Source organism: Dasypus novemcinctus, chromosome 14, assembly GCF_030445035.2.
Source record: "Dasypus novemcinctus isolate mDasNov1 chromosome 14, mDasNov1.1.hap2, whole genome shotgun sequence".
In the NCBI taxonomy this organism is placed as follows: domain Eukaryota; kingdom Metazoa; phylum Chordata; class Mammalia; order Cingulata; family Dasypodidae; genus Dasypus; species Dasypus novemcinctus.
Window position 1 is genome coordinate 80,559,472 of NC_080686.1, and position 27,159 is coordinate 80,586,630.

A 27,159-nucleotide genomic window follows, 5' to 3' on the forward strand; every position below is an offset into this window, starting at 1 on the left:
CTAACACACATTATAAAGATAACATAAACCATCAAAATTTCTGATCCCATGCTCTTGTTAACAAAACATTTAAAGACAAACTATTCTTGTCTTACATTTTTCCAATTCAAAGACCTCTTTTGAAAAATTCACATATTTGTATGTTTACTTATTATAGATAAGGCAAGCAAAAGGTGAGGGTTTGTTGATTTTTGCAACCATTCTTTTCCTGAGGAACACTAATGGAATGACCAATAGTTCAAAATGTACAGCTTATAACACAACTTTTATTAGAAAAGTTATACATAACATAGCATCAACTATTTTCAAGAACAATATTAAACCCAATAAGCAACAAAAAACCAGACTAACAAATGTGTAACAAGAAACTAATGACCTTTCTATAATCAAACATTCAATTATCTACAATGTCTTTTTACAAAAGGGGGGAAAACCCATGGTTTACAGGCACGTTATATTGAAAATAAAGCTGCAATAGCAATTTCATACAATTACCATTCTCAAGAAACTGAATCATTAAAACAGTAATTACTAGTTCACAAATTTAAAACATTTCACATAATTTAAAAATTATTGGGTATACATTGAAGTCTGAGTTTCAAGTGATTTTTTTTCCCCACAAAAGTGCCAACACTTAAGCTAGGACTTTCAGTGTGACTTATTTTGCCCTAAAAAGTTAAGACGTTTTGATAATCATAATAGTCACATAATTTCTGTGCTATCTGGTCTATTAACAATAAAGCCTTTATTTCGATGTGTTTCTTCACTTAAATTACAGGAATCTGGAGAGGATTTCTGTTACAAAGCTATTAAAATTCCAAACACAGGAGTGTGTGCAGCAATGGAAAAAGAGATCAGTACTAAAACTTATAATAAATATCAGGGAAGCCATTAGTTTTTACAGCATTGTCTGCTTAAAGGTTAAGTCAACCAGGTGTATAATTTTCCATCCGTCTGTCCTTTTAAAAGGCATGGTAATTTCTAGTTTCATGATCTGAATTATTAAAACAAATATGTCTTTTCAAAACTTGATTCATAGCCTCTGGAAAGTTATAAACTCAAATAGTCATTCTACTCTTTAAAAATCTATTTCTGCTCATTTTGGAGCCTCATTATAATGAGAAGTCAGGATAGCAAGGCTCATCATAGGGCTCAAATGGAATGATCTGCAAAACAATACTTTAAACCAAGTAAGTCCTATCTTTTTGTAGCTGAAAGGGATCAGTTATGACACAATTTCACATATACCCTTGTTTATTATGGAATTATAGTTTAAAACATACCTCAAGAGGACGAATGAACTGTTTCAGGTATCACCCTAAGCACAGTGGTTAACATGAAGACTGCCTTGTTACTGATAGGAAAAGAGAATTTCTTTCTGTCAAAGACTCACACCATAGTTTTAAATGAAACTGTCAGACATTTTCCGAGACAAGTTTACCTTTTCAAAGCAGTAATGGATAAGATAAAAATCTTGACTTTCAACTGCTATTCAACATTATTTCATGCACCAATATTGCACACATCTGTTTTGAACTGTTAAAATAATCTTCTGGGCCCTTGGGGTGCTTGTTTTCTCCATCAGAACACAAACACAATCCATACAAGCAGTTTCCCTAAGATAAAATTGATGAACTTAAAATACTGGAAAAAAAACAAAAGAAAACGGCAGAGACTTTGTACAGACAAATATCTAAATTTTCTGGTTTTGTGCCCTGCACATGGGGGCAATTTGTACACACTAGTGAAGTTAACACTAGCTATAATGCTTCTAGCTGCTCAAATAATATGGAATCTTGGTCCAGGTGTGGCGATGATGTCACTGTATGGTTCTTCCTGTGTCAACTCAATAGCTTGCTGCTTTTTAAGAACCAAGAAGCTGTAGAACTTAGCTGCAGCTTGTTTTCTGTTTGTGTTTCGACATAACTCAAGCAAACTGATAGATTCAGCTCCAGTTTTAGCAAGAGCTCGCTGAAATAAAACAAAAAAAGGAGTTAAATGGAAGTAACCTGCACAATGAAGTAATTTAAAAGGGATGCCAATTTTCATTATCAGAAAATGTGCAGGGAGGCGGTCTTGGCCCAGTGGTTAGGGCATCCGTCTACCACATTGGAGGTCCACGGTTCAAGCCCCGGGCCTCCTTGACCCGTGTGCAGCTGGCTCATGTGCAGTGCTGATGCGCGCAAGGAGTGCCATGCTATGCAGGGGTGTCCCCGTGTAGGGGAGCCCCAAGCGCAAGGAGTACACCCCATAAGGAGAGCCTCCCAGTGCGAAAGAAAAGTGCAGCCTGCCCAGGAATGGCGCCGCCCACATGGAGAGCTGACACTGACAAGATGACTCAAGAAAAAGAAACACAGATTCCTGTATTGCTGACAACAACAGAAGCAGACAAAGACGACGCAGCAAATAGACACAGAGAACAGACAACCCGGGTTGGGCGGGGGGAGGGGAGAGAAATAAATAAATCTTAAAAAAAAAAAAGAAAATGTGCACTGTATGTTCTGCCAAGGGCTGGGACTGGACTTTTAAAAATAATCATCCTAATTTCAGGAAGATTCTTTCAAATCAGTTCTTGGATAAATGTGTTAAAATAAATGGTTAACCATATAATATGGAAAAATACTCAATTTTATATTTTCACAGAATCATTTCACCCTTCAGAACTTACATTCTTTTATAACACTGTTAGAAAATACACATACTGTTTTGTGATATAATAGTAAACTCTACCAATTAAAATTTCAACTCATTTTTCAAATGTATCTATCCTTTCACTCCATTTTAGGAAAATTTAAACAGCTTTCCAGCATTTCATTGACACCCAAAATATCGTCTCTACGTGATATATTTAGGCCCAAGGATAAGTGACATTTGAGGCTATACAATGATTCAACATGTTAATTTGCTCAACCAAAAATAAGATGCAAATGAACAGAAGAATTTCATAAAACAGCATCACAATCCTGATTTTCAGGGTAACCATGGGGAAGTATTCACCTGGATGCTCCCCAAGCTTTATATATATTTTATATATATATATACACACACACACACACACATAAAATTAAATACTGTAGTTCTGGAAAAGGATGTTTCATGAAAGCATATGACTATAGTATGTAGGGCCAAAATTCTTTGATGTCTTTCTCTAAGACTACACTGGCATACCTGAAGACCATGAAGCATCTGCTGAGTTCTTTTGTTCCATCTTCTTTCTTCTTGATCTTGATCACCCCCAGAAGCATCTTCATCCTGAATGAAAAAGCAAAAAAATTTCCCCTGTATTTCTTGAAAGCTCCATATTAAATTACTTATATTCACTTCAAGAAAATTGTCTCTGATGCTGCTGAAAAATCACCTAGTGCCTGAACAAAATTTGTCTTTCTTAAACTATGAAAGAAATGATAACTGTACTTCCAAGCAAACATTTGGCTTAATATAGACTCCTTATAGTAGGATATAAATCAACTATGTCAGTAAGCACACTGTTTACCTCAAACGTCCTTTTTTTTTGGTAGCATGATTTTCTAGATTTCTGGCAGAACCTTCTAACTCCAAGTGGACCAGGACCAAAGAGCATGCAGACTAGTTACAATGAATTAAACGGGACTGCTATCTTTTTTTGGGGGGGTTGGGGTGGGGGGGGAGAGCTACAATCCATAACAAGACACTTCTCATTATTTATGGAATTCCATTATTTGCAAATTTTCCTGCTCAGTAAAATTTATTTGTAACTCCTAAATCAATACTTGTCACAACAGATATTTTAAAAAGTGAAAAATTTTAGTTGCCTGACACATGTTCCCAGCTGAGGTCGAACAAGGTGACTCTGCCTTCTTGTTTTAGCTCTCATATTATAAACAAGCATCCTTTTGAAGGTAGGTGTAGTGTCAAGCTTTTTGCATTTTTGTGCTTTTTGTTGGTGATCTCACTGTTTAAAATGACCCCTAAGCATAGTGAAGAAGTTGTCTAGTGTTCCTAAGCAGAAAGCTGTAATGTGCTTTGCAGGAAAAAAAAAGTGCCTTAGAATAGCTTCGTTCAGGCATAAACTACAGACTCTGAGTTCAAAGTTGGTGAATCAAGTACATTAAATAAACTATCTAAACAGACCACACACAAAACAAAATTGTGTACTGATTGGTTGTCAAACATAGAGGCTTTTAGGAACCTAAATTTGTATTCCCCCTAAGAGCAATAGTTCAAATATTTGCTAATTCAGTGTTTATGGCAACTTTATTGAATATCTACCACATATAAGGAGCATTGACTGTACATATTTTACTTGACTCATCCAGTTCACAGGCCCTTGTTTTGGACCTGCTTCCTAACTGACTTGTCTGAACTCTGAAGCTGGTGTGTGCAGTAGGTAAGAAGCTCCCAGGCTGTGCTGGAAACTATACACCAACCATACTGCAAAGAGCTAGGAGTCAGCATCCTAACATGTAATGGGGCACACCAATTTCTAATACTGACTGTAAACTAAGTATGAGATAATGCTGTCCTCTAATACACAGGATGCAGTAGCTCTGGGGCTAAATTCTGGCTTTACAACAATGAAGTATTCATACTAAAGATAAACACTAAATTTGGTTATGAAATCTATGGTTGGCCTAATGATAAATTTGAAATAAGAATTGACACTAATAAAAATATACCTAAATCCTTAGCATTTAATTTTGGAAGAAATTTTAAAAACTTCAAAGCTATCTAGATGATACTATTTCAATTTAAAGGCTTAAATAAAATTTGTTAGAGCATCAAATAGAATAGTAGATTCTAAATGTTATACAAACATCTCAATGATTCAGAAATAAGGAAACAACAACAAAAAAGTAACCTGAACAGCCAAAACATTCCCAGAAAGAAGAAATCCATTCCTAAAGTACCTCTACTTAAAAAAAAATAAAAGTCAAGCCTTCAGTATATTTTAGCCAAGTCTTGTCCAATCCCAGTCTAATTCAAACAAAAACAAAACCCACAGAAATGGAAAGTGTTTGCTTATCAGATTTCCAGGCCATAGGCAAAGACAAGGTTATATGAGAGGCAGATGCTAATGGCAGTAAGAACTGACTGTTGACTATAAGATAATAAAAAGCAGCTATAGCAATTTAAAAGTCAAGTAAGAAATCAGTGAAGGGGCAGGCTTGTAGCCTTCAAAAGCCCACAAAGGAGTCAATGATTTATAATACAGCATAAAATTTGATGTTACTAATGATGATCTATCTATATCATGTTAAGTTTGTTTATATTCAAATACTTTTCATTATTTTGATGCTTTAATAGCAATTAGTTTCAATATAAAATAGTAAAAGAGAGCTAACTGGTTGAAGAGTTTTGCTAAATCTGGAATGGGTATTTTAATTCATCCACTACCTCTTTTATGAAGTTTCCCTTACCTCCTCTTCTTCCTCCTCTTCTTTCTCTTTCTCTTTTTCCTTCTCCTTTTCTGGCAGAAGTTCTAGCTCTGGTATTAGCTGACAGATATTTGGAGGCTCTTCTGGAGGGAGCTCGACGGGGGGTATTTCCATCTGCTCAACCTGCTGAGGCTTAAAGCAATAAAAAGAAGCCAATTTAAGATCAAGTTTTAAGGGTAGCTACTTTTATATACACAATTACATAGCCACTGAAGCTTTCAGGATGAAAAGAAATAATGGGGTCCCATTTCCATATTATCCCCATAATCAAACATTGTTACAGTATGTTTCTTGTTCCTTTTTCCTTCATATGGTAAAGCTACAACATTAAAGTAGTTTATAACAGATTACCCATTATGTTATCCTGTAACAAATGTTCTTTTATACTTATTTTTGTACCAGAGTCATATATTTAAAACCATGTAAAATATGAGCAAATAATAAAACTATAAATAGTAAAAAAGTAAAAACAAATGAAAAAGTAACTTTCTGCAAAAAACAAAACAAAAAAACACATTCCACAGCAACACCAAAGGTCTAATATTAATTTGTCCAGCACTGTCAACTATTACTACATAAAAGTGCCTATGGTTATTCTAACGTTAACTTAAAATCTTCATAGGAACCTTGGAGCTCTTATGGCAGCAAATAAAAGAAGGAAATAACTATTAGATCCATCTCTGTATTTTCCTCCCCTCAGGTTTAAGATAAACAATTGAGAAACATTAAAAACAAAGCCTAGGGAAGCAGTTGTGGCTCAACTGATAAAGAGCAACCGCCTACCACATGGAGGGTCCAGGGTTCGATACCCAGGGCCTCCTGGACCCATGTGGTGAGCTGGCCCATGTGCAGTGCTGCCGCGTGCAAGGAGTGCTGTGCCACAAGGAGAGCCGCCCCATGTGATAAAAGCGCAGCCCGGCCAGAAGTGGCGCCACACACACGGAGAGCTGATGCAGAGCAAGGTGATGCAACAAAAAAGCAACAGTTTCCCAGTCCCTCATGACAAGAATGTAAGCAGACACATAAGAACACACAGCGAACAAAGAGCAGACAATGGGAGGGGAAGGGGAGAGAAATAAATAAATCTTTAAAAATAAATTAATTAAAAAATGAAAAATAAAAAAAAATAAAAACAAAGCCTTTAACAAACCAGAAAATGACAAGGAAACAATCGCCAGGAGGAGAACGGTGCTAGAATTACTCATGACCTGTCCCCATTCCTATTCCTGAGCTCTTAATAGAAAAATGCCCATCACAGGGCACGGAGAAGGAGTTCTTAAAATTGGCAAAGAACATTTTTTGGCCAATATTTCTTGATGAAGGTTAAACCAGGAGCCTGAGGGTACCAAAAAGCCTCCCTTTGCTCAAATTAATTTATTCTACAATCTTAAAGTTGGGAAGTCCTAAAATAAACCCTACCTCCTTTATATATTAGTTTCCCACTCTTGGTAAAATTTAATGGTAGCCAAAGCTTGAATGAAGTAGCGATGGTGCTTTGCCCTTTTACAGATAATTGAGGAAGTATATTCTGACTACTTAAATAAGATGGTCTAAACCTGCCTAAGTACCACAGATAGTAAGGAATTTTTGCTAAATAATAAATAAGAGCCAAGTTCAGAATCTGGAATTCCACATTAACCAAAGATGCTCACTTTGGGTCATTCTGAAGCACGACTCTTTAATGTGAGTCAGAAAGACTTAGAGGTTTCACATAACATCTTTTCCAACTTAAGGAGATTGTGTTTGATATCCTCAACTACCATTCTTTCTCTCTGGACCCATTTCTTGCCACATTTGGCCTAACACCAAGGAAGTTCAAAAATGCTCCCTAAATTATCACTTGCTACTATCAGGAATCTAAAACAATTATATGAATAACCTTCAAATGTCTTGATAGATAGATTTGTTTACTTACAGGCATCACAGGCTCTGGGTCAACTTGTCCGGCCTTTCGCTTAACTCCCTGAGGTGGTGGTGGTGGCATAGTTGTATCATCCAAATTTGTTCTGCTGGTTTCCATTACTGACTCCTGGAGGCGGCTCGGTTCTTCTGAAATGGGCTCATCTACAATCAGTCATATCAAGAGGTGACTTAGGACATACATTCTTTAATATTTTAGAAAAATTTACTTCATGTACACTAAAGCATAGGTACTTTCTATAATGAAAAAGGCCAGATATAATTTTACTTCCAAAGATTACTCAATTTATACAATGTATTTAAAGGTGGGAAGGGTCTTAAAAGCACGAATCCCACCTTCAGTACAACGCAGGACAATCCTTTAGCAGACTGTCATCCACGCAGCCTTGAAGCTATCAAACGTTTTTGTAAAACAGAAAGTTTCATCTCTGTAAGTAATTGGATTCAAAGCATTTCCCTGTCCAAAAATGAGCACAACCCTTCAGTCCTGATCTCTTTTACTTTGGCAATATACTAAGTAAACTTTAGGCCAAATACTCATTTAAACTTTATCAGGGAACCCTATTCCAGTAGAACGGACCAATAACATCACGCTGCTGATGCTGCTGTTGCTGCTCATCTCTGGGAACCTCTGGATTTTCAAATTCTTTAAGGAACTCATCCAAATTATCAGCCTCTCCTCCTTTCCTCCTTTTTCTAAGGTCTTCTGGTACAAGTGGTGTAAGACAACGTGTAAAGAGCTATAGAAAAAACAAATTAAGAACAAATTTAATTATATATCTAGCTATCTATCATACTAATTGAAAACCCAGGACTGACATTTCTATTTTCCCTAAGTACGTTTTCATAAATATAGCTATAATCAGTACAGGTATAATTGAGCGTTTTTTTTTTTTTTTTTAACATAGTATCATATTCAGTTATTCCATTTTAAAAGGACTTTAAACCCAAATGGAATCATACCAAATTATCTTTACATCATACTGCCTTCCTATTTGTTAGATGGCAATATTAACTATTATTTTTATTGGCTGCAAAGTATCTAACTGAATAGATATGTAACACTTAAAAATGGTTCTTTATTTTTCAATATTTCAGGTTTTTTTAAAAAAAAAAACAAACTGTAAACACTATAATAAACATCTTTACAGAATCAGCTTTTTCCCATAGTTTGAATTTCTTCCTTAGGAAAAATTCCCAATAGTGAGACTACTGAGTCAATGGATATAAATATTTTAAGGACCTTTTTTGAAATGATTCTACAACATGGTGCTCCAATAAAGAGCAGTTTCACCATAACCTTCATGCTCTGGAATACACTGGATTTAGAATACAGTGAAATATATGTTAAAATCAATTGGTTCTACACATGTTTCGGCTTTACACAGATTAACAAGTCTAACAGCATCATTTCACTCATCAGATACCTCTGAACCTTGTTATCTAATACTCTGGAAATGAAAGAGAGCAGAAATGCATATCTCTTAGAAATACAGTCGTTATTTGTCCCTGCATTTCAACACAATATGACTGTGGATATTCTTGACATGATTGCAGCCATCAAAAAGATTAGGTTATGCTCAGTATACCATGCTTAAAGGGAGGAAACAAGTTGCCAAGTAATCAAAAGATACTTGACCCAAAATGATTCAAACCAAGGTTCCAGTACTTTATTGGGAAACAAAATAAAAAAAAAAAAAATGTGTACGAGAAGTTAAAAATTCTGCAAACTATATTACCTTCAGTAGTCTATTATTCCACAAAGGCTGAGCAGGTAAAGAGAAAAGTTTTTCTACTCCTCCAGTCTCTTTCCACATCATCAACTTCTTGGTTGGTGGAGCCAGATCCAAAGTAGTAACAATATCAGAATAATCACTAAGCTGGGCTCTAATTGTCTTGCTGTCCAACTCTTTGACACTGTCAACAATTAGCTTCCTCTTCCTCTTGGCTTTTGTTTCTTTTACTGGAATAAAAAAAAGAAAACTCAGGAGAGGAACTATTACACCTGATACTAATTATATCCCCTGCTTTTCTGTATACACAAACCCTACCAGAAAAGCTAAGCTTCATAAGGTAGGGATTTATTAACTGATGTTTTCCAAGAACCTAGAATAGAGGCTGGTACACAGCAAATGCTTAAGAAAAAACAGAATAAACAGGTATAGACTTCTAGCACAAAACGAGGAAACTAAATTCAAGGGGCCAGCATATTTTTGCCCATGTAGTTTTATACTGTAAACAATGAACACATCATAGTTGGTTTAGACTTCGACTCAAGTCCTGGGTTCTGCCATTTTCTACTTGTGTGACCACAAAGGAATGTTAAATTCATTTTATGTCTCTATTTGCTCATTTGAAAGAGGACCAGTCACCCACAGGAGCTGTAAAATACTTAACGTCGATGTCTGGCATAGAAGTCCTTTGTAAACAGTTACAATTGCTTCTTTCTATTGGAAAAGTTACAATTCACATGTAACAACTGTACAAGTAGCCTGATAGAGTGGAAAAGTCCAGGTTCACTCAGATGGACCTGGAGGTCCATCTTAAACTCATTTTATACATTCATTTCCAATCCTTAGTACAACCTTGTGCAGGAGGTAGTATTACCTCCAATTTTAGGATGAAGAAAAGCTCAAGGGAGTAAATACATCCCTCATGGGGGTAAATAAAAATTCCTCAAGATTTCATTCTGTCAGACCTATACATTTTCATTTGTTAATCATGCATGTGGTTCAAAATTTTAAAGATGCAAAAAGATGTTATATAATGACAGGTTTTTTCCAATCCCAGTCATCCAGCTATCAAATTCCATTTCCTGGAAGAAAAATTCTTAAATGGCTGACAAGGCCTGTCTATGCTATTTTAAACACAACAATAACCCTTTTATCATCCTTACCTCTTTTATAGTTCTCTGTGGTATTTGTCACTAATATGCAATAACACAGAACATAATTTACTTATTTATTACCCATGTTCCTATAATTAGTATTTAAGTTTCATGAAGACAGATTATCAGAGCGCAAGTCACAATTTTTGGTCATCAGATTTTCAGTAGAAAACCCAAGAAATAAATTCTGTTCTACTAAAAAGTAATAACTATGTCTTGAATTATTCTGTAATTGATTTAAAGATTCTACCCCACTGTTCCCTTTAATCAAGACATTTAAAATTTTTTCACACCCAAATTACCTATGACAAATTGCCTCCTCTACTCTGAAGCAGCTAGCCACTTAATGCGTTTGGTTCTATTTCTTAATAAGCACCAAAAGAAAAACTCAATACTGATTTCAGAACCCGCTGATATTCCAGTTTTTTTAAAAAAAGGTTTTTCCCAGATTAGAGGTCAACTGTATAGATTCTCGAACTCTAGAATATAATTAACAATCAACTTTATACTTTATTGTAAAATGCCCCACAATCTGGAATGTTTTCCAATTGTTACACATATGGCCTATCATTTTAGGAACTCCGAAAGACTAAACTACATATTAGCAGAAAACCTGCTCTATAGTTCTTTATATTTCATAGCAACTTGTACAGATATTCCATAAAATACTCAGATTATAACTGAGTAGAAAAAAGATGTATGACAGGTGACTGTGACAAAGCAGAAAGCAGGTTAGTTATCTAAAATGACAGCAGCAGATTAGTGGTTAAGTGAGAGCCAGAACTAGGACATTATGTTTTAAATTTTAAAAATAAAAAGTTTCACTTGCTTACCAGTGATATCGATAGGTTCCAAAGCAAATGCTTCTTCCTCATTTGGAACAAGTGTTGTTTGATCAGTCATAGTTGGCATTGGTTCAACAGGATCCACTGAATCAGGACTATCAGGCCCACCCACTATAAAACCAGAAACATAGTCACAAAATGCTTGGATATGTAAGTCCTACAATTGGAGAAAAATCCCTCTGTGAAATCAAAAGAAATCCCACGTAGCAAGAAAGAACTCTCTGCTAGCTATGAGGAAGCCCCTCCAGAGTTGAAACCAATTGACCAAAAAATGAGGAGGGACACAGAACCAAACACATAAGAGAATAAGAACTAGTAATCAATCATAAGCACTGTTTTTAGGAATATTTAGAATTCATTTAAAAAGCTAGAATTTTCAGTTTTCTTCTGTGCTAAATATCTTTTTAGATGCCATATAAGCATCCCTAGAATCACTGAACATAAAATGCTTAGCTGAGGCTCTCTATGTCTAGAGGAGCCTGCACCACCTCTTCGTGTCTATTTCCATCCTTCTCTGCCATTTCTCAGCAAACTCTGTTCTTTCCCCCCATTTCTCAATAAATTCTTTTTTACCGGCCTAATTAAAAAAAAAAAACAAGAGCTTACTTGATACATTATCATCCTCATCCATATCATCATGTGCAGGCTGCTCTGGCAACATTACCCCTGCCTCAGAGAGGGCAGGGGGATCATCAAAGATACCACCATCATTATTACTAATAAGTTTGTCATCTGAAATAATGAAAGTAATTTAGTTATAATTTGAACAAGAAAAGCTTAAAGAATAATAGCCCACCACTGGAAAAACAAAATTTTAAATAAATTGTTAAAATTTATTAAATCTGCACTGCATTTGTTTCTTTTTAAGGTCATTTATAAGTGTATAAAGTTTTTAGTAAATGGAAATAATTTCTCATTTATATTTTCTAGTTCAAATTTTATTTACTTATATATTATTTATATATTTACTGACACAACTAGCGCTGGTAAAATTTAAAAGTGAGACAACACCTTAAGCCAAATTAGGTATTGTTGAAATACTTTTAGGCTACAGTTTTACAGAAAACTTTTGTTTGAACCAATTAGTCAGATGCACATATATGTATCTAGATATTCTAGATATTTGCTCACAATTCAGAATTAGCAACTGCTCCAAAACATCACAAGTGAATAAAGCAACTGATAGAATGTCTACCACACTGTGACCTACCTAATATACCACCATCATTTCCTTCTCCAAAATTGTCATCCTTATATTGGTCTTCATATTCTAAATGGTTAATTTTCTCATTCAGATTGCTGGTGCTCTGCTCAGGCTCAAGTAAGAGGTTTGAAGCACTAGTGCTTACTAACATGTCATCATCTTCAAAAGCACTGCCTTCTCTCATTATCTCACGATCATCCATTCCAAAGTCACCTGAAAAAATTTTAATAAATTAGTTAGAAAAGGTGAGAAACATCATAGCTAAAAAAAGTTAATAATTCATTAAAATTAGGATGTCACATTTATTTACTGAAGTATTCTTTGAATGTTAAAACATCTGACTTGAACTATAAATCTTTATCATCTAAATTTCATGAACTGTTTACTAACTATGCATAACTTATTATGACGATAAAATTCACCCTTAGACTCGAATTTAGGTTACTCCTAAATATGTTAAGTTAACCTAAATTTGTATGTATTTAAGTTAGGTCATACTAACATTCACAAAGAAACTTTATTGTTATAATGTATTATCAAGAAAAGAATTTGGGTGGCTACCATTTCTCAATACCTAGGGTTTCAAATGTAGATATATAAAGCAATGGTTCCAAAATGATTGGTTTAAAAGCATTACACTTCAGTGGTGGAACTTTTTAACATAAATCAATACATAGGTTCTATCACTGAGTATGGGAAGCAGGAGTAGGCAAACAATGAACTATAAATTTAGAGTATAAATGGATCAGATGGAAATTTTTAGTCTATGTGAATGTAACATGTCTGATTTTCTTTTTGAATTCGCTAGTAGTACCATAAGGCAATTACAACATTATAGTTAGTCACTAGCAACTTGTTGCTCTATTACCAAAATCATTTTCTTGTAGGATACTGATGTTTCCAACTTCTTCTCTCATGGTTATCTCTTCCACTCTACTCTGGTTTAGGCTGAACTGCTGGGCCACATCGATGTCACTTTAAAAGAAGTTCAAATACATTTTAAATATAAGTTCCAAGTCTCACTGTAGTATGTTTTTAAGCAAAAAATACTCCCATTCTCACTATAAGAGAAAAAATAAACATATGACCCACCAAAGCTTAGAAGCATTAATGTTTCACACTAAAGGCAATCGAATATTGTAAATAATCATTTGGAAGTTAATTTGATTTGTATTTAAATTTTAAAACCACCAATACCAGCAAGCAGAATATAATATGCTGAAATCACCACCTAAGGCAATATGACAGAGGAAACACTCAGAAATATTTATGAGCTAGCCATGCATGAATTATTATCAGTGTCCTGTGACTTACAGTCTATGTGAACTGTGAAGTTAGCTACCTAGCTTTCCTGAGACTCAGTGTCTTGCTCTAACAAATAATAATCTCCCACACTGTTTAAAAATATTAAATAAAAAATTTAAAAAATGATTTGGAATACCACCCCGGCCAAATCCAGAACGTGAATATTTCAAAACAAATGAGATTTTTTTAGCAAATAAATGGCAAGAAAAAATACACAGAGGAGGCAGGTCTGTCATAGATTCTAAAAAACTAACACCCCCTCCCCCCAAATTAGCAGATATACCAACCAAATGCAGTCAGAAGACTTTGTGTTGACCACAATTCCAACATATTGGGGGAAAAAAAAAGGCTATGTGTTAACTGAGGACATATGAATGGTCAGTGGATAATTATCAAGGAAATACTGATAATTTTTTAAAAAGATATAATGTTGTTAGGGCTGTTTTAAAAAATCATATCTAAAAAGTCACACACACTGAAGTATTTACAGATGAAATAAGATACAAAATATTTGTCCTGAAGGAACATATTTAAAATAAAATTAGCCATATACAATTAAAGAAGTTGGATGATGAATACAAGCACTCCATTATACCAATCTATTTTTTAAGTATGTTTAAAAATTTCCTCAATAAATTTAAAAAAAAAGACAAAAAAACAAGTATAAGGAAAGGAAAAAACAAGGCAGCTAGTCCATGCCTAGATGACAGGTGATAATTAACACACACAAAAAATGAAAATAGGTCATAAATTTATTCTAATTAGAAGACAAAGATTATTTCAAAAAGCAAAGAAATTAATTTGTTATGAAATAAATGGGGCTCAGAGTGAAAGAGATAATAGCTTGGTATAAAGCATTTCTTGGCTGTCAATTGTGTTACTTGATTACTTTGAAAGATACAGTCACATTTCCCGTCATGGTCTGACAGCTGGGCTTTAAGGACTTGAAATGAGGGAAACAACATACCACGGTACTCTGCTATAAGGACCATCTCTGTGCAAACTTTTTCCTTTTAATTGTGTGTTGTGACAATAACTCTTTCCTGTGCTTTATAGAAAAGTTATCTTGTGTTTACTTAAAAAAAATCATCAAAACATTGCACAGGAAACTATACATCGTAAAGCCAATAATATGTTTTCTTTAGACCAACCCAACAATTAAAGGAGTGCACACGTGAGACATACTCTAAGTCAGGCAGTGGTTGATCGAAGTCATGAAATTCTTCTGGTAAGGTAATGGCATTATAAGCTGCTTCCCGATTTTCCTCAGGCAGGTCAACAACACCTGGAAAGGAAATGTAAGCTTAAAGGTCTAGCTATACTACAGATCATCTAAGGATGAAAATGAGGCAAAGTCAGTGTAATTTCCTAAGGTTATTTTCTAGAAGGGCTGACCCATATGCAGGAAAGCCTGATGCACGAGTACATCTATTTTCAGTGGCTGTAAGCTATTCTACTTGCTTTACCCAAAAAAAAAAAAAAAAAAAGGGTCAGAGCACTAATTATGCATTAGGCCAATACATTTTTAAAAGGACATGCTAGCAAATCAATACTAATAGCAGTTTTAAAAATAAGTATGAAATTTATGAGGGGAGAAAAAATGACTACAAAGGAGTACCCCAAACATTAAGGAGTTGGTTATTTTTGAGAAAATGGGATTACATGCTTTTAATTTTCTTTATATTTCTTTCTATATTTTTCAAATGGTTCACAACCAATATACATTGCTTTATTAGCTTATTGATATTTATTTTAAGGAGGTACCAGGGATCAAACCTGAGACCTCATACATGGGAAGCAGGTACTCAACCATTTGAACTACATTTGTTCCCAATACACAATGCTTTAAAAGAAAGGCAAAAACAAACAAAAAAGTTATTTAAACAAAATGTACTCAGTGGCAATATATATTAGACACCATTCAAATACCCTAGCTTAACCAGCCTTTGCCTAAAAAAGTTGACTTCTAAATAAACTCTTAGATAACAAAATTTTGCTCTTCATATATTAAACTATAAGTTCCAGAACATAATGTTCATAGGAATTACCATACCAAGGACTTCTCTTGCACATTCAGGTTACTTTCATTAGAACAAAATTTCATCAATGCTTTTAAAAAATTACAGAATCATGTAAATTTCGGTAAGTTCCCTGCGCAAGTATCTACTCAGATAGAAGGCTGATTGCTACAGTACAGTTTTAGTCTCGATCATTACCTAAAGCAAAGCAACAGTAACAAAAAAACTACACAAAACATTTAATGAAAAGTTTCAAAAACTAAAGTGAATTTGATTTTAAGAATACACCAAAATCATTCAAGAATTAACATCTTATGATTTTCTTTTCTGAGTTATTAAAATCATATAACAATTAGTGTCCAACATTTCAACCCCAGCTGACACAATTCTATTTAAGTTGCTGAAAAGAGGGTTAAAGAAAAAGTCAGCTCCAAAGGTAGTACAAAAAAAAAGGGATGTCCATAACTCTACAGGTGGACGAGATGAAACTAAAGTGTGTTTCCTTCCTTGAACCATTGCCTCTCCACACCTTGTTCTATCTTAGAAGGCTTTCTTGTATTGCCATGAAAACAAAACACAAAACAAAACAAAATTTCCAATAATATGTATTTAGCAGTTTCCTGTACCAAAATGAGAAACTCCAAAGCAAAAAGCAAACATAACACCGGCAATACCTGGTCGAAAAGCCATCTTTATCTTAATGAATGCCTCATTGCAGTCTGCAAGGAGATATTTGGCTTTCCTGTGATAGATTCGAACTACTCCCAGTAAGAGATGTCCTGATGTTCGAAGTGCCATCTTCACCTTTAAATAAAACAGTAATATTATAATTTTAGAGGTAATCATAGTTCAAAGTTTACATTTTGTGCTATTTATAACGAAGTTTCTCCTTTATTTATTTATACCATTTATAAGCTGGTTTTAACTTAACTCTGATTTTGTTTGGTAAGTGATAGAAAGTTTCAAAATTCCTTTGTCGTAATAGGAAAATCTATTGAAAGAACAAAATGACATAAGCTCAAAATTTTCCTGTTTTCCAAATCCTATCATAAAACATATCCAATTCTAGGGTAGCAAAGAACTATGCTTAAAGTTTAAATTATGATTAATTCATTGTTACTTATAAAATTAATGTATTTTTAAGGTATATGTATATTCTATAACACTCTACGATTCAACATATTAATAATTAGCTGGCTCTACATTTATAGCCATTTAATGTGACATAAAGCATAAATTATGAAGTTTACTACTAAAGTTCTAAGGTATCTGAAATTTTAACAAGTTTGTTACCAAATCTAGGACTTATCTGATAAATCCTTGATACAAAAAGTAATTCCCATGAATTATGCAGCTCCCATGAAAAAAGAAAATCTACTTTTATGTAGTCTTAGGAGAGAAATTTTAAATTAATATTGACTTCAACCTCAATTAAGCAAAAAGAAAAAAAATATCTCTGCCATGACCTTTATAAATTAGCAACTTTCAAAAAGTGGTGTTTGGGCAAAGTCTTTCTTTGTGGATTAGTTTAGTTCAGAGTTTAGGCTGGGAGTAGGTAAAATGAAGTAAGGAACGTTGTTGATCTAACTCACATTAAGAGCATGATAAAGAGCACAGACTATATATTCAAGGGAAATATCTGTAAAGGATTGCACTGGCTGTTGAGAAGGTAGTGTACACAGTTGCAACTAAACCACATACCTGGTACTCATTCTTAACAACTAAACCAACATTTCCCCTCAAGAACTGTACACTAAAAGCAAATAGTAGAAATTCATTAAGTAGAAATATCTTAGCATTTTATCACAATAAAAAACCAAAACCAATCAAACAGATTTTCAGTCAGGAACGGTTTTTAAAAAAATTATTTCTTACATTCACACACACAAACACGGCTTTTACACGAGCCCTGAGTCACATGCCTTGTTGAGTACGCACTTGTTGAGTATTCATACATTCTGAAGCATAGGTCTTTTAAGATTAGAATGTCTCTTACTGTTTGCAACGTTCCTAACAGGGTACGAAGTACTCCGCACATACTAAAAAAATAGGTACCTATTACCCTTTTGAGTCAAAGACCCTTAATAATTGCTTATGGATGGTAGAGATTAGCCATACATATTGACTTCAAGAAAAGAGCTCAACTTTTCCTTTTTCCATTCACTTACTTCAGTAAGCATATCTATATATAATAAAACAAGCAGTGCAAACTGGTAACTTCCAGAGAAGAGACTGCTAATGCATATCAGAAATATTAAAAATAGGACTATCACTTGACTTAACAATTATTTTCTAAAACATCAATCTTAAGGAAAGATTTAAGAATCTGAACAAACATTTGTCCACAATGTGGACAGTTCTGATGTGGAATGTTTTCACACTAGGACAATTTGTGCATGAATGTCATATATGTATGAGGGGGTGGGGGGAATATATACACACATATATACACAAGGTCCAAGAAAGGACTTTTAAAACACAGATGTATTTAAGTCCTTTTAGAAGTCATAATGTCTGTTCTTCAATGAACTGTTAATGCTGACAGTACACTGTAAATATGCCTGTGTGATTTTAAAGTCCTTTCTAGGCAAAAAAAATCTGTATTACTTTTAAGTTATACTATTTGTGAAATCCAAGTCTGGAAATAACTGCTTCAGAACAATTTCAACGGATGTTGGTAAAAGCAAGTAAACAAAAAAGTAAAAAAAAAAAGGGCAGTAAGCAAAGCTGAAAAAGCAAGGATATTCATGAGGTTTCCATTCTGGTAGGAGACACGTGGTAATTAAGTAAGGGAGTAACTATCTAGGGGAAGAGTATTCCTTGGAAAGGGCATAGCAAGTACAAAGGTTCTGAGATGGGGAAAATGCATGGTTATCTCTTCACGAAACTTAAGGAGGCCTACATAAAGCTGAAGTGGAGTGAGTGGCATATAGTTTTGCCAGGTAGATAAGATAGTTAGACCTGATCTCTGGAATCTCTTCAAATTAATGGGTCTTCTGAATACTTTGCAAATTTTTAAGCATATATATTTAAGCACAAAACCATCTAGTAGAAACCAAGATATAAAATATTTGATTACTGCCTCCTTAAAATAAACAAATGAAAATATCTGTGCAGTTATAGAAATTTAAAGAGATGATTTCTTCACTTTGATTTGATATTCTGTAGCATCAAATCATATCTAGAAGTGATAAAGACTTAAGAAACAAGTAAAGCTCTGGCTAATCTATGGAGTTTCCATGCTGCAATCAATATAACAGGTGAAAGTGCAGTGAATGTCTCATGATGACTGAGGAGGCTGTTATGGGGGGAGGAGTGGGGTGAGGGGGGTGGGGGCTATATGGGGACGGCATATTTTTTAATCTAACATTAAAAAAATAAATAAAGACAAAAAAATATAACAGGTGGCCACTTCAATGATCATTTCATAGCATTCTATTTCACGTATCAATAAAAGAACGGCAAAGTGAATAAAATTATCAACATTAAACATACCTTCGGTGAGATGATACTCTCCACACTGCTCTCCAAATTACATTCAAACACATGGGCTTTGGTCAGCTTCTTATCCCAGTGGGCCGCCAGCCAAATTTTGGCTAGAGGCCCTCTTTTACTGAGGACAAAGTGTGCGTAGAACATTGTTCTGGTTGACTATAAAATGGGAGGAAACCTGAGGGGACAAAAAGTTAACATAAGTGTCATATAAGAATTTATATATTGGGAAGCGGATTTGGCCCAGTGGTCAGAGCATCTGTCTACCACATGGAAGGTCCACGGTTCAAACCCCAGGCCTCCTTGACCAATGTGGAGCTGGCCCATGCGCAGTGCTGATGTGCGCAAGGAGTGTCGTGCCACGCAGGGATGTCCCTGCGCAGGGGAGCCCCACGCACAAGGAGGGCGCCCTGTAAGGAGAGCCGCCCAAAGCGAAATAAAGTTCAGCCTGCCCAGGAATGGCGCTGCACACACAGAGAGCTGACATAACAAGATGATGCAACAAAAAGAAACACAGATTCCCATGCTGCTGACAGCAGAAGCGGACAAAGAACACACAGCAAAAGACACAGAGAACAAACAACTGGGGTGGGGGGAGAAGGAGAGAGAAGTAAATAAATAAATCTTTAAAAAAAAAACAAGAATTGATATATTTATTGAGACACATAAGAAACCTGAAAACAAAACATACAGTTTCTTACTCTTTTTCAGTATGAAAAGCGTGTGTAAAAATGTAATATTCATTTTAAAAAACAATCTGTGGTTAATATTGAGAGGACAAGAAAAAGACCTCAGAGTATTAAGAACTGAAGGGAAAGAGGACAAGTCAGATATATTCATGCCTTGTCATTTTATTAAAAACAAAAGGACTAGTTTTTTTTTTAAATAAAAATTGCCATAAAAATCCTTATTCTTCTCAAAATTCTATCATGTGCTTAATTCTATTTCCATCCAGATTAATGACTGTGGAAACTGTCCTCTTACTGGCCAAAAGCTAGAAAAGCCTTCACAGTAAGAAAAAGAGTTGTCTAAGAAGGAAAATATACAGGCGCAGATATTAATCAATGTGGAAATGCCCATTTTAAGCACTCCATTAAAAAAATGAGTCATTGCTAAATGCTACACAGCAAGTACTGTCCTAAGCATTGCATACTCAATCAAGCAAAGGTTGTAGGTAGACCAGCACCATTTTACAGGGGGGTAGTTTAGGAAAACTGTGACACAAATAGTACTCTCAACTCAAGATCTTGAAAATCCTTGTGTATCTTTTTTTCTTAGGAGGTACCGGGGATTGAATTCAGGACCTCAAACATGGGAAGCAGGCACTCAAGCACTGAGCTACATCCGCTCCCCCCTTGTGTACTTATTGTTTAAATATTTAATTCAGAATAATACATTATAAAACTTATGACTGAAATAATCTTAGCAGAAATATAAGTATGGCATTTTCATTTTATTTTTCTTTGCCAAGTATTAATATGTAAGAAACAAGGCAGCCTGAAAAATCCAGTTTGGAGAAAGTATATTAATTGTGGACATATTTCCTTCAGTATTACTTAATTTCCCTCTTTCATGGATTAAAAAAAACTATTCTAACTGAATTTCTATTTATCTTTTTCTGAAATTCTCATGACTAAAATAAGGCATGTAAGCTATGCTTTTACAGACAAACTCAAGTACATTTATACATGGAAAGTACTTAAATATTTTAAACTTTTAATTTTGAAATAATTAGAGATTGACAGTAAGCTAAAAGGGTACAGAGAGGTCCTGTGTATCCTTCACCCAGTTTTCCCCAACAGTGACATCTTTCATAACTGTAGTACAATATCAAAACCAGGACAATGACATTGGTACAATGTTTGTGTATAGTTAGTTCTACATGCCATTTTATCACAAGTAGGTTCATGTACGACCATAGCAATGAAGATACAGAACTATTCCAACATCACAAAGATCTCCTATTCCCTGTTCTCTACCATCCCTAAGATCTGGCAGCCACCAAGCTATTCCCTAATTTTGTCATTTTGTCTAATTTTGTCATTTCAAGGATGTTACATAAATGGAATGATACAGTATGGGACTTTTTGCACTCAGCACAATGCCTTTGAGATCCACCACAATTTGTTAACATACCCACTGAAGGACATTTGGTTGTTTCCAGTTTCTGTCTATTTCAAATAAAGCTGCTGAGTATTCACTTACAGTCTTTTGGTGAAAAGTTTTCATTTCCCTGGAAAAAATGCCCACAAGTGTGTCAGGTAGTCTGAGTAAATATATGTTCAGTTTTTAAAGAAACTTTAATGCAAATCCTATCAAAATCTTGGTGAGCTTTTAAAATACGGATAAGAGGGCGGCAGACTTGGCCCAGTGGTTAGAGCGTCCGTCTACCACATGGGGAGTCCGCGGTTCAAACACCCAGTCTCCTTGACCCGTGTGGAGCTGGCCCACGTGCAGTGCTAATGTCCGCAAGGAGTGTCGTGCCACACAGGGGTGTCCCCGCCCCGCGCAGGGGGCCCCATGCGCAAGGAGCGTGCCCCATAAGGAGAGCTGCCCAGTGAGAAAGAAAGTGCAGCCTGCCCAGGAGTGGTGCCGCACACACGGAGAGAGCTGAGACAACAAGATTATGCAACAAAAAGAAACACAGATTCCTGTGCCGCTGACAACAACAGAAGCGGACAAAGAAGAAGACAGCAGCAAATAGACACAGAACAGACAACTGGGGTGGGGGAGGGAGGAAAGGGGAGAGAAATAAATAAATCTTAAAATAAAATAAAATACGGATAAGAGTATTATGAAATTTATATGGAAAGGCAAAGGAACTAGGATGGTTAAAACTATTTTGAAAAAGAATAATAAAGCAGAATTAGTTTACCGATTTCAAACTTACTATATAGCTACAGTAATCAAGACAGTGTGGCATTGGTAGGAGACACACAGATCAATAGAAGTGAACAGAGAACCCAGAAATAGAACCACACAAACATGTCCAACTTATTTTTGACACAGGTGCAAAAGCAATTCAAAGGAGAAAAGTTAGTTTTTTCAACAAATGGTGTTGGGGCAACTGAATACTCATAAGCAAAAGATGAATCTTGATCTAAACCTCTAATCTCATACAAAAGTTAACTCAAAATAGGTCACAAAACTATAAAAAACTTTTAGAGGAAAAAAATAAGGAGAAATCTTTGGGGCCTAAAGCTTGGTAAAGAATTCTTACACGATAGAAAAAGCATGATCCATAAAGGGAAAAACCGGACATATTGGTCTCTCATTTAAATTTAAAACGTTTGCTCTGCAAAGGACTGTTAAGGAAAAGACAAGATACGGGCTAGAAAAAAGTATTTCTGAAACACGTGTCTGACAAGTACTTAGATACACAAAGAATCCTTAAAACTCAGAAGCACAGTAAATCCAATTAAGAAATGGGCAAAAGACATGAAGAGAAATTTCACAGAAGAGAATATATACTAATGGCAAATAAGAACATGACAACTCACCATAGCTATTAGGAAAATGCAAATTAAGACCACAATGGGTTATCACCATATATCTATTACAAGAGCTTAAAAAAAGGGGGGAGGGACAATACTAAATGATGTTGATGATACAGAGCAGTTGGATCTCTCACTCTGCTGGTGGAAATGTACAACTTCTTTTGAATTAGCTTCTTTTAAAAAATAGATCCAGGGGGAAATTACACTAACTTTCATGTTTTCACAGAGACTAAAAACCAAACCAAACCAAGAACTTGTTGCACTTTCAATTAAAAACTGCACATTCTTTGCAGTAGTGTACAGAAAATATCTTTCACATGCAAAAGACTTCATGCCTGTCAAAAATGTTTAGGGTAGGGGAGACACATGAGTAATGCAGTCAGATGAGCCATACACCATTTTTCACCACTTCATGGCAAAGGGTCCTTAAATTTTCATTCTCTGAACAGAATGCTCCCAAGGATCATTAATTCACACATACTAGGACAATTTTCTCAAAAGAAAACATAAACAGTAACAAAGACCCTGACTTCAGCAATTGCCTAATGTGAACTTTACCCCAAATCTGGAGTTAAGAACCAAGGAATACTGAACAACAAAGTATTCGGATCAAGCACTCTAATATAATTAGTCACATTAAATAATAATATCTTTAGGATCCCTTATATGCCCCTCAGCAGTACTTAATAGATCAAAATATGATTCCCATAATGAGAACCTATGTTGCAAACCAGTGCTTCAACTTCAAGTATAAAAAAAACTTCATAAAGTGTCCCTACAGTGTTATAAATAAAACTTACAAGATTTTACAGAACTCCAACATGGCAGCATATTCTGAGAAATATAGACTGCTATATACCACAAGCCCCAAGTTTCCAGTATGGAAAACTTGTGTTCCAAATAAACAAATTCCTTAATATTTAGCTCCTAGAATAATGTCTGCCATATAGTTAGTAAATATGTGCTTAATAAGTAAACAGGATACATCAGATGAGCCTATAATTGGTATATGTAAAAAATTATGGAGATTCTGGAAATTTAAAACTAGTTGGACTTTTCAACAGGTGTCAGTAGCTCATGGCCAGCACTTCAGCTGCTGGTCAGAGCACCAGGCCTAAAACATCCCAGCTATGCAGAGGCAACCCAGATTCCTAAGTAAGATGCCTTCTTGGCATGGGGGTGGGGAGTAAAAAGCAGAATGGTGCTAAAATTAATCTGGGAAACAATTAGCAAGAGAAAATCTCCCTAATAATTAAAGGAAACCAGAGGAGTAGTGGTAGATTGGCTTTTATCTAAATAAGCAGAAGCAATCATTGTTGCCTTTTAAACCACATTTTTTCTTCAGTAATATCAAACTTTATTCAATCTTAAAAAAAAAAAAGCAAAAGAAGGTTAAACTCTTTATGTTCTGTAGACTCTGAACTGCTAATCCTTTACCAAAGAGCTTAGTAAGAAAGCCGGCACATTGTACTACAGCACAGCTTAGTAATTTCCTTGTTTCAAAATCAAGTCACTCATTTCACTCATCTGTAAGGAAGTATGACAGGACAGGAATAAAGTGGGAATAAAGTGGTTTGCCTTCTCTTGAGGGCAATATGGCAACATCTTATGACAATTTCAAACATGCATGTTCTCCAATCAGAAATCATACTTCTAGTAATTAATGCCAAAGATATACTTGGAGATGCATAACATTAATGACAAAAAGTACTTATTAAGCACTGTTTTAAATAAATCTTCCTCATTACAGTTCTATAAGGTAAATGTTCCATTTTACAGATGAGGAAATGGGAGGGCAGAGCAAATGTAATTTGCCAAAGGTCACTAGTATTTAATAGAAGTGGAATTTGAACTTCAGAGCCCCCATGTAAAAACAACTCTATGCTATTGGTTCACTATAGCTTTTAATAATCAAAAATTAGAAACAACCATCCTGGCCATCAATTAGTACATCCACACACACAAAAAGAATACAATATAGCCTTTAAACAATGATATAAACTTTGCAGTAACACGGAAATTCTCCAAGATAAGAATTTTTTTTTTTAAAAAAAGAGGGCTCTCTGTGCATGGAAAGGGAGAGAGCTCTTTTGTAGAGTTTGAATTTTTTTTAACTCAAGGGAAAAACTACTACATTGGGAGTTAAGAAACAAACCTATTTTGCCATTTACTAGCAAGCTAAACTTGCTAGTAACTCTCTATGCAGTTCAGTTTCTTTAACAACAGAAACCCAGACAGTTGAAATTTATTGATTTACTAGCCTTGAAAACACTAACACCTAACTCAGATAAAAATGGAGCTATTTCTTTGGGGGTTAGAAAGGGAGGATTCAGTGAAAGAAACTCCAATCCTGCACACAAGTGCTCTCTCTGTTTATTCGAACTTTCTCTGACCAAGGATTTTACAACCAGGCAGTCCTAAACTGAATCCAGCTTCCTCCTTATTTAGTTGTTTTTATAACGGTTAATAGGTTAATTAACCCTAAGATTTAGCTTTCCAATCTTTAAAATGGGGATAATAGTCACCAAACAAGGTTAACAGAATTAAACAGAATAGCATACCTAACACGGTTCCAGGCACAGTGGCTGCAAATACACAATTATTTCTCAAGAAGTAGAAATTTTCCCTTCTGTATCAAGTCATAAAAGATGAAATTTCTCAGGACTTTTGTTCTGCTAAATAGGCGTTCACCAGAAAAGAAAAAAATTCAACTTTAAGGATACTTTAAACACATACTTCTGTAAGTGGAAGGCTTAATTCTACACTGCACTGTGTTGCCTTTCTAAACACAAAAAACAAGGTACAGGTTATTCTCGACCAATATAAATGACTTCTGTATAAAATGCATTAGTTATGCACTGCTGTCACCTCACCAATGAACTGCTGGGTAATTTAATCATTGGATACCGCATACGTCCTCATCAATGTCTTCTTAAAACATAATTAGTTGCCTCCAACATTAAGCAAAGATATTTAATGACTACAACTTATGGAAAGCCTTCGAGTCTACTTCCAAAATTCTGCAAACTCACTGCATTTACACTCACTGGCATTTACACTCATTTTTTAAAAAAACATGATCCCCCGCCTCTTGTGGAAATCGATTATTGTTCTAAATATTGCACAAGTAAACATTAACTTTCGCTTGCAAAGAGAAGCCTATAAACACAAGGCCTTACCAAAAAGCCTTAAAAACAAAAGCCCGTTCTTTCAATGCTGAAAGACTAAAAAAAATCCTACGGTGGGCGAACAAGTCCTCCGGCATTCTTTCAAATGTGAAGAAGGCCGCTAAATCTGGCAGCGCAACCAGACCGAGTCACCGCACACTATCACAGCACATCATTACTTAAGTCTTTCTCAGCGAGGGAAAAAAGACCCCAAGCATCATTTGTCAGAAACACACATCTCCTCAAAGCGTCGGTACAACAGCCAATATCCTTCTGACCACTGAAAAAGGAAATTAGAAAAGTGGAGGGGAAAACCTATTCACGCTAATTTCCTAAGAATCAGAAGTTCCCCTCGTCGCGTTTTCTACTGGTTTGTCCAATGGTTAATATTCCCAATGTGAGACTTTTCCTTAAAAAGGAGGGGCAGGAGGGCAGCAGCGGTCCCTGACCGGGGACCCCCATTCTCCGACCCGCGCACGGCGCTCGGCGGCGGGTCGCTGCGCTCCGAGCTGGCAGTGCGGGCGCCCGGCTCTACACTGCCTCCTCCCGCCCGGAATCCCGAGTCTTCCCAGACAGCCATTTTTACCCGTGGAGTAGGCGGCCCGGCGCCCAGAGCGGGCTCGTTCAAACCTCCTCCCCAGCCTCCCCAGCACAGGGCTTCCTTTGCCTCCTCGAGGAGATCAGGGTCACCGGCTCCCCGAGTGACCGGCAGAATAACGGCTTTTGTTGCTTGTGGAATGGATGAGAACCATTTGTTAACCGACAGACGATGATGTGGGCCGGGCCTGCGCGGGTCCCGGCAGAGGGTGGGTCCGGGTCGAAGGGGCCTGGGCAGGCGCTGCCGCCTTTCGGGGGCTCGGACGGTGGCGACACAACCCCCGCCCCAGGGGCGCGGGACTGCTGCCTTCTCCCTCGCCCTCCCGCTCTCCGGAGTACAGCTCCCAGACAGCAGGACGGCGGGCAAGGGTGGGGGGAGGGAGCCGGAGGGAAAAGAAAGGCCGGTTGAGTTTCTTACCTTACTGCCGGTCTGGAGTAGGGCCGGGCTGGGTGGCCCCGGGGAGGGGAAAAGGGTCGGGGGAGGGGGCGGGGAAGGGGGGAGCCCTTGTGCGGTGTAGCTTCGAAGCAGCTCCCGCCGCCGCCACGGCCGCCGCCTCCTTTCCGATTCACTCAAACAAACAAGATGGCTGCCGTTACGTCGCGGCTCTTCCTGCCGCCCAAACCCTCGGTTCAAATCCGCAGGATGTTTACGGTCAAAATGATACCTGTGCGCCTGCGCAGCCAGCCATAAACGCAGGAAGGGTAGGCGCAGGCGCGGTGCCCGTTTCCTTGTGTTTGGGACCCGCCCCCGGCTTGCCCGGCCAGAGCTGAGCCAGCGCAAAGGTGGTTCTCTTTGCTACAGGGTGTTCTAGC

The 27,159-nt window shown here is 36.3% G+C and overlaps 1 protein-coding gene across 1 annotated transcript; it reads right to left on the reverse strand.

Moving 5' to 3' along the window:
• Positions 1 to 246: 246 nt before the first annotated feature.
• RAD21 (RAD21 cohesin complex component) lies at positions 247 to 27,159 on the reverse strand. The gene is made up of 14 exons (XM_058275937.1): positions 26,765 to 27,159; positions 19,089 to 19,263; positions 16,268 to 16,397; positions 14,761 to 14,860; positions 13,139 to 13,245; positions 12,277 to 12,483; positions 11,673 to 11,798; positions 11,055 to 11,177; positions 9,074 to 9,297; positions 7,915 to 8,074; positions 7,330 to 7,478; positions 5,397 to 5,546; positions 3,169 to 3,252; positions 247 to 1,971 (listed from the first exon to the last, which is right to left on the reverse strand). The coding sequence occupies exons 2-14, from the start codon at positions 19,230 to 19,232 to the stop codon at positions 1,780 to 1,782; spliced, it is 1,896 nt and encodes a 631-aa protein (XP_058131920.1). The 5' UTR covers positions 19,233 to 19,263; positions 26,765 to 27,159; the 3' UTR covers positions 247 to 1,779.

What these genes read in the sequence shown, in the direction of transcription:
- RAD21 (XM_058275937.1), bottom strand. Translation starts at nt 19,232, where the DNA reads ATGTTCTACGCACACTTTGTCCTCAGTAAAAGAGGGCCTCTAGCCAAA. An exon ending in CAACCACTGCCTGACTTAGA is followed by an intron (nt 13,246 to 14,760) that starts GTATGTCTCACG and finishes CTTCTTTTAAAG; the next exon opens with TGACATCGATGTGGCCCAGC. An exon ending in AGATGCTTCATGGTCTTCAG is followed by an intron (nt 1,972 to 3,168) that starts GTATGCCAGTGT and finishes GTTTTATTTCAG; the next exon opens with CGAGCTCTTGCTAAAACTGG.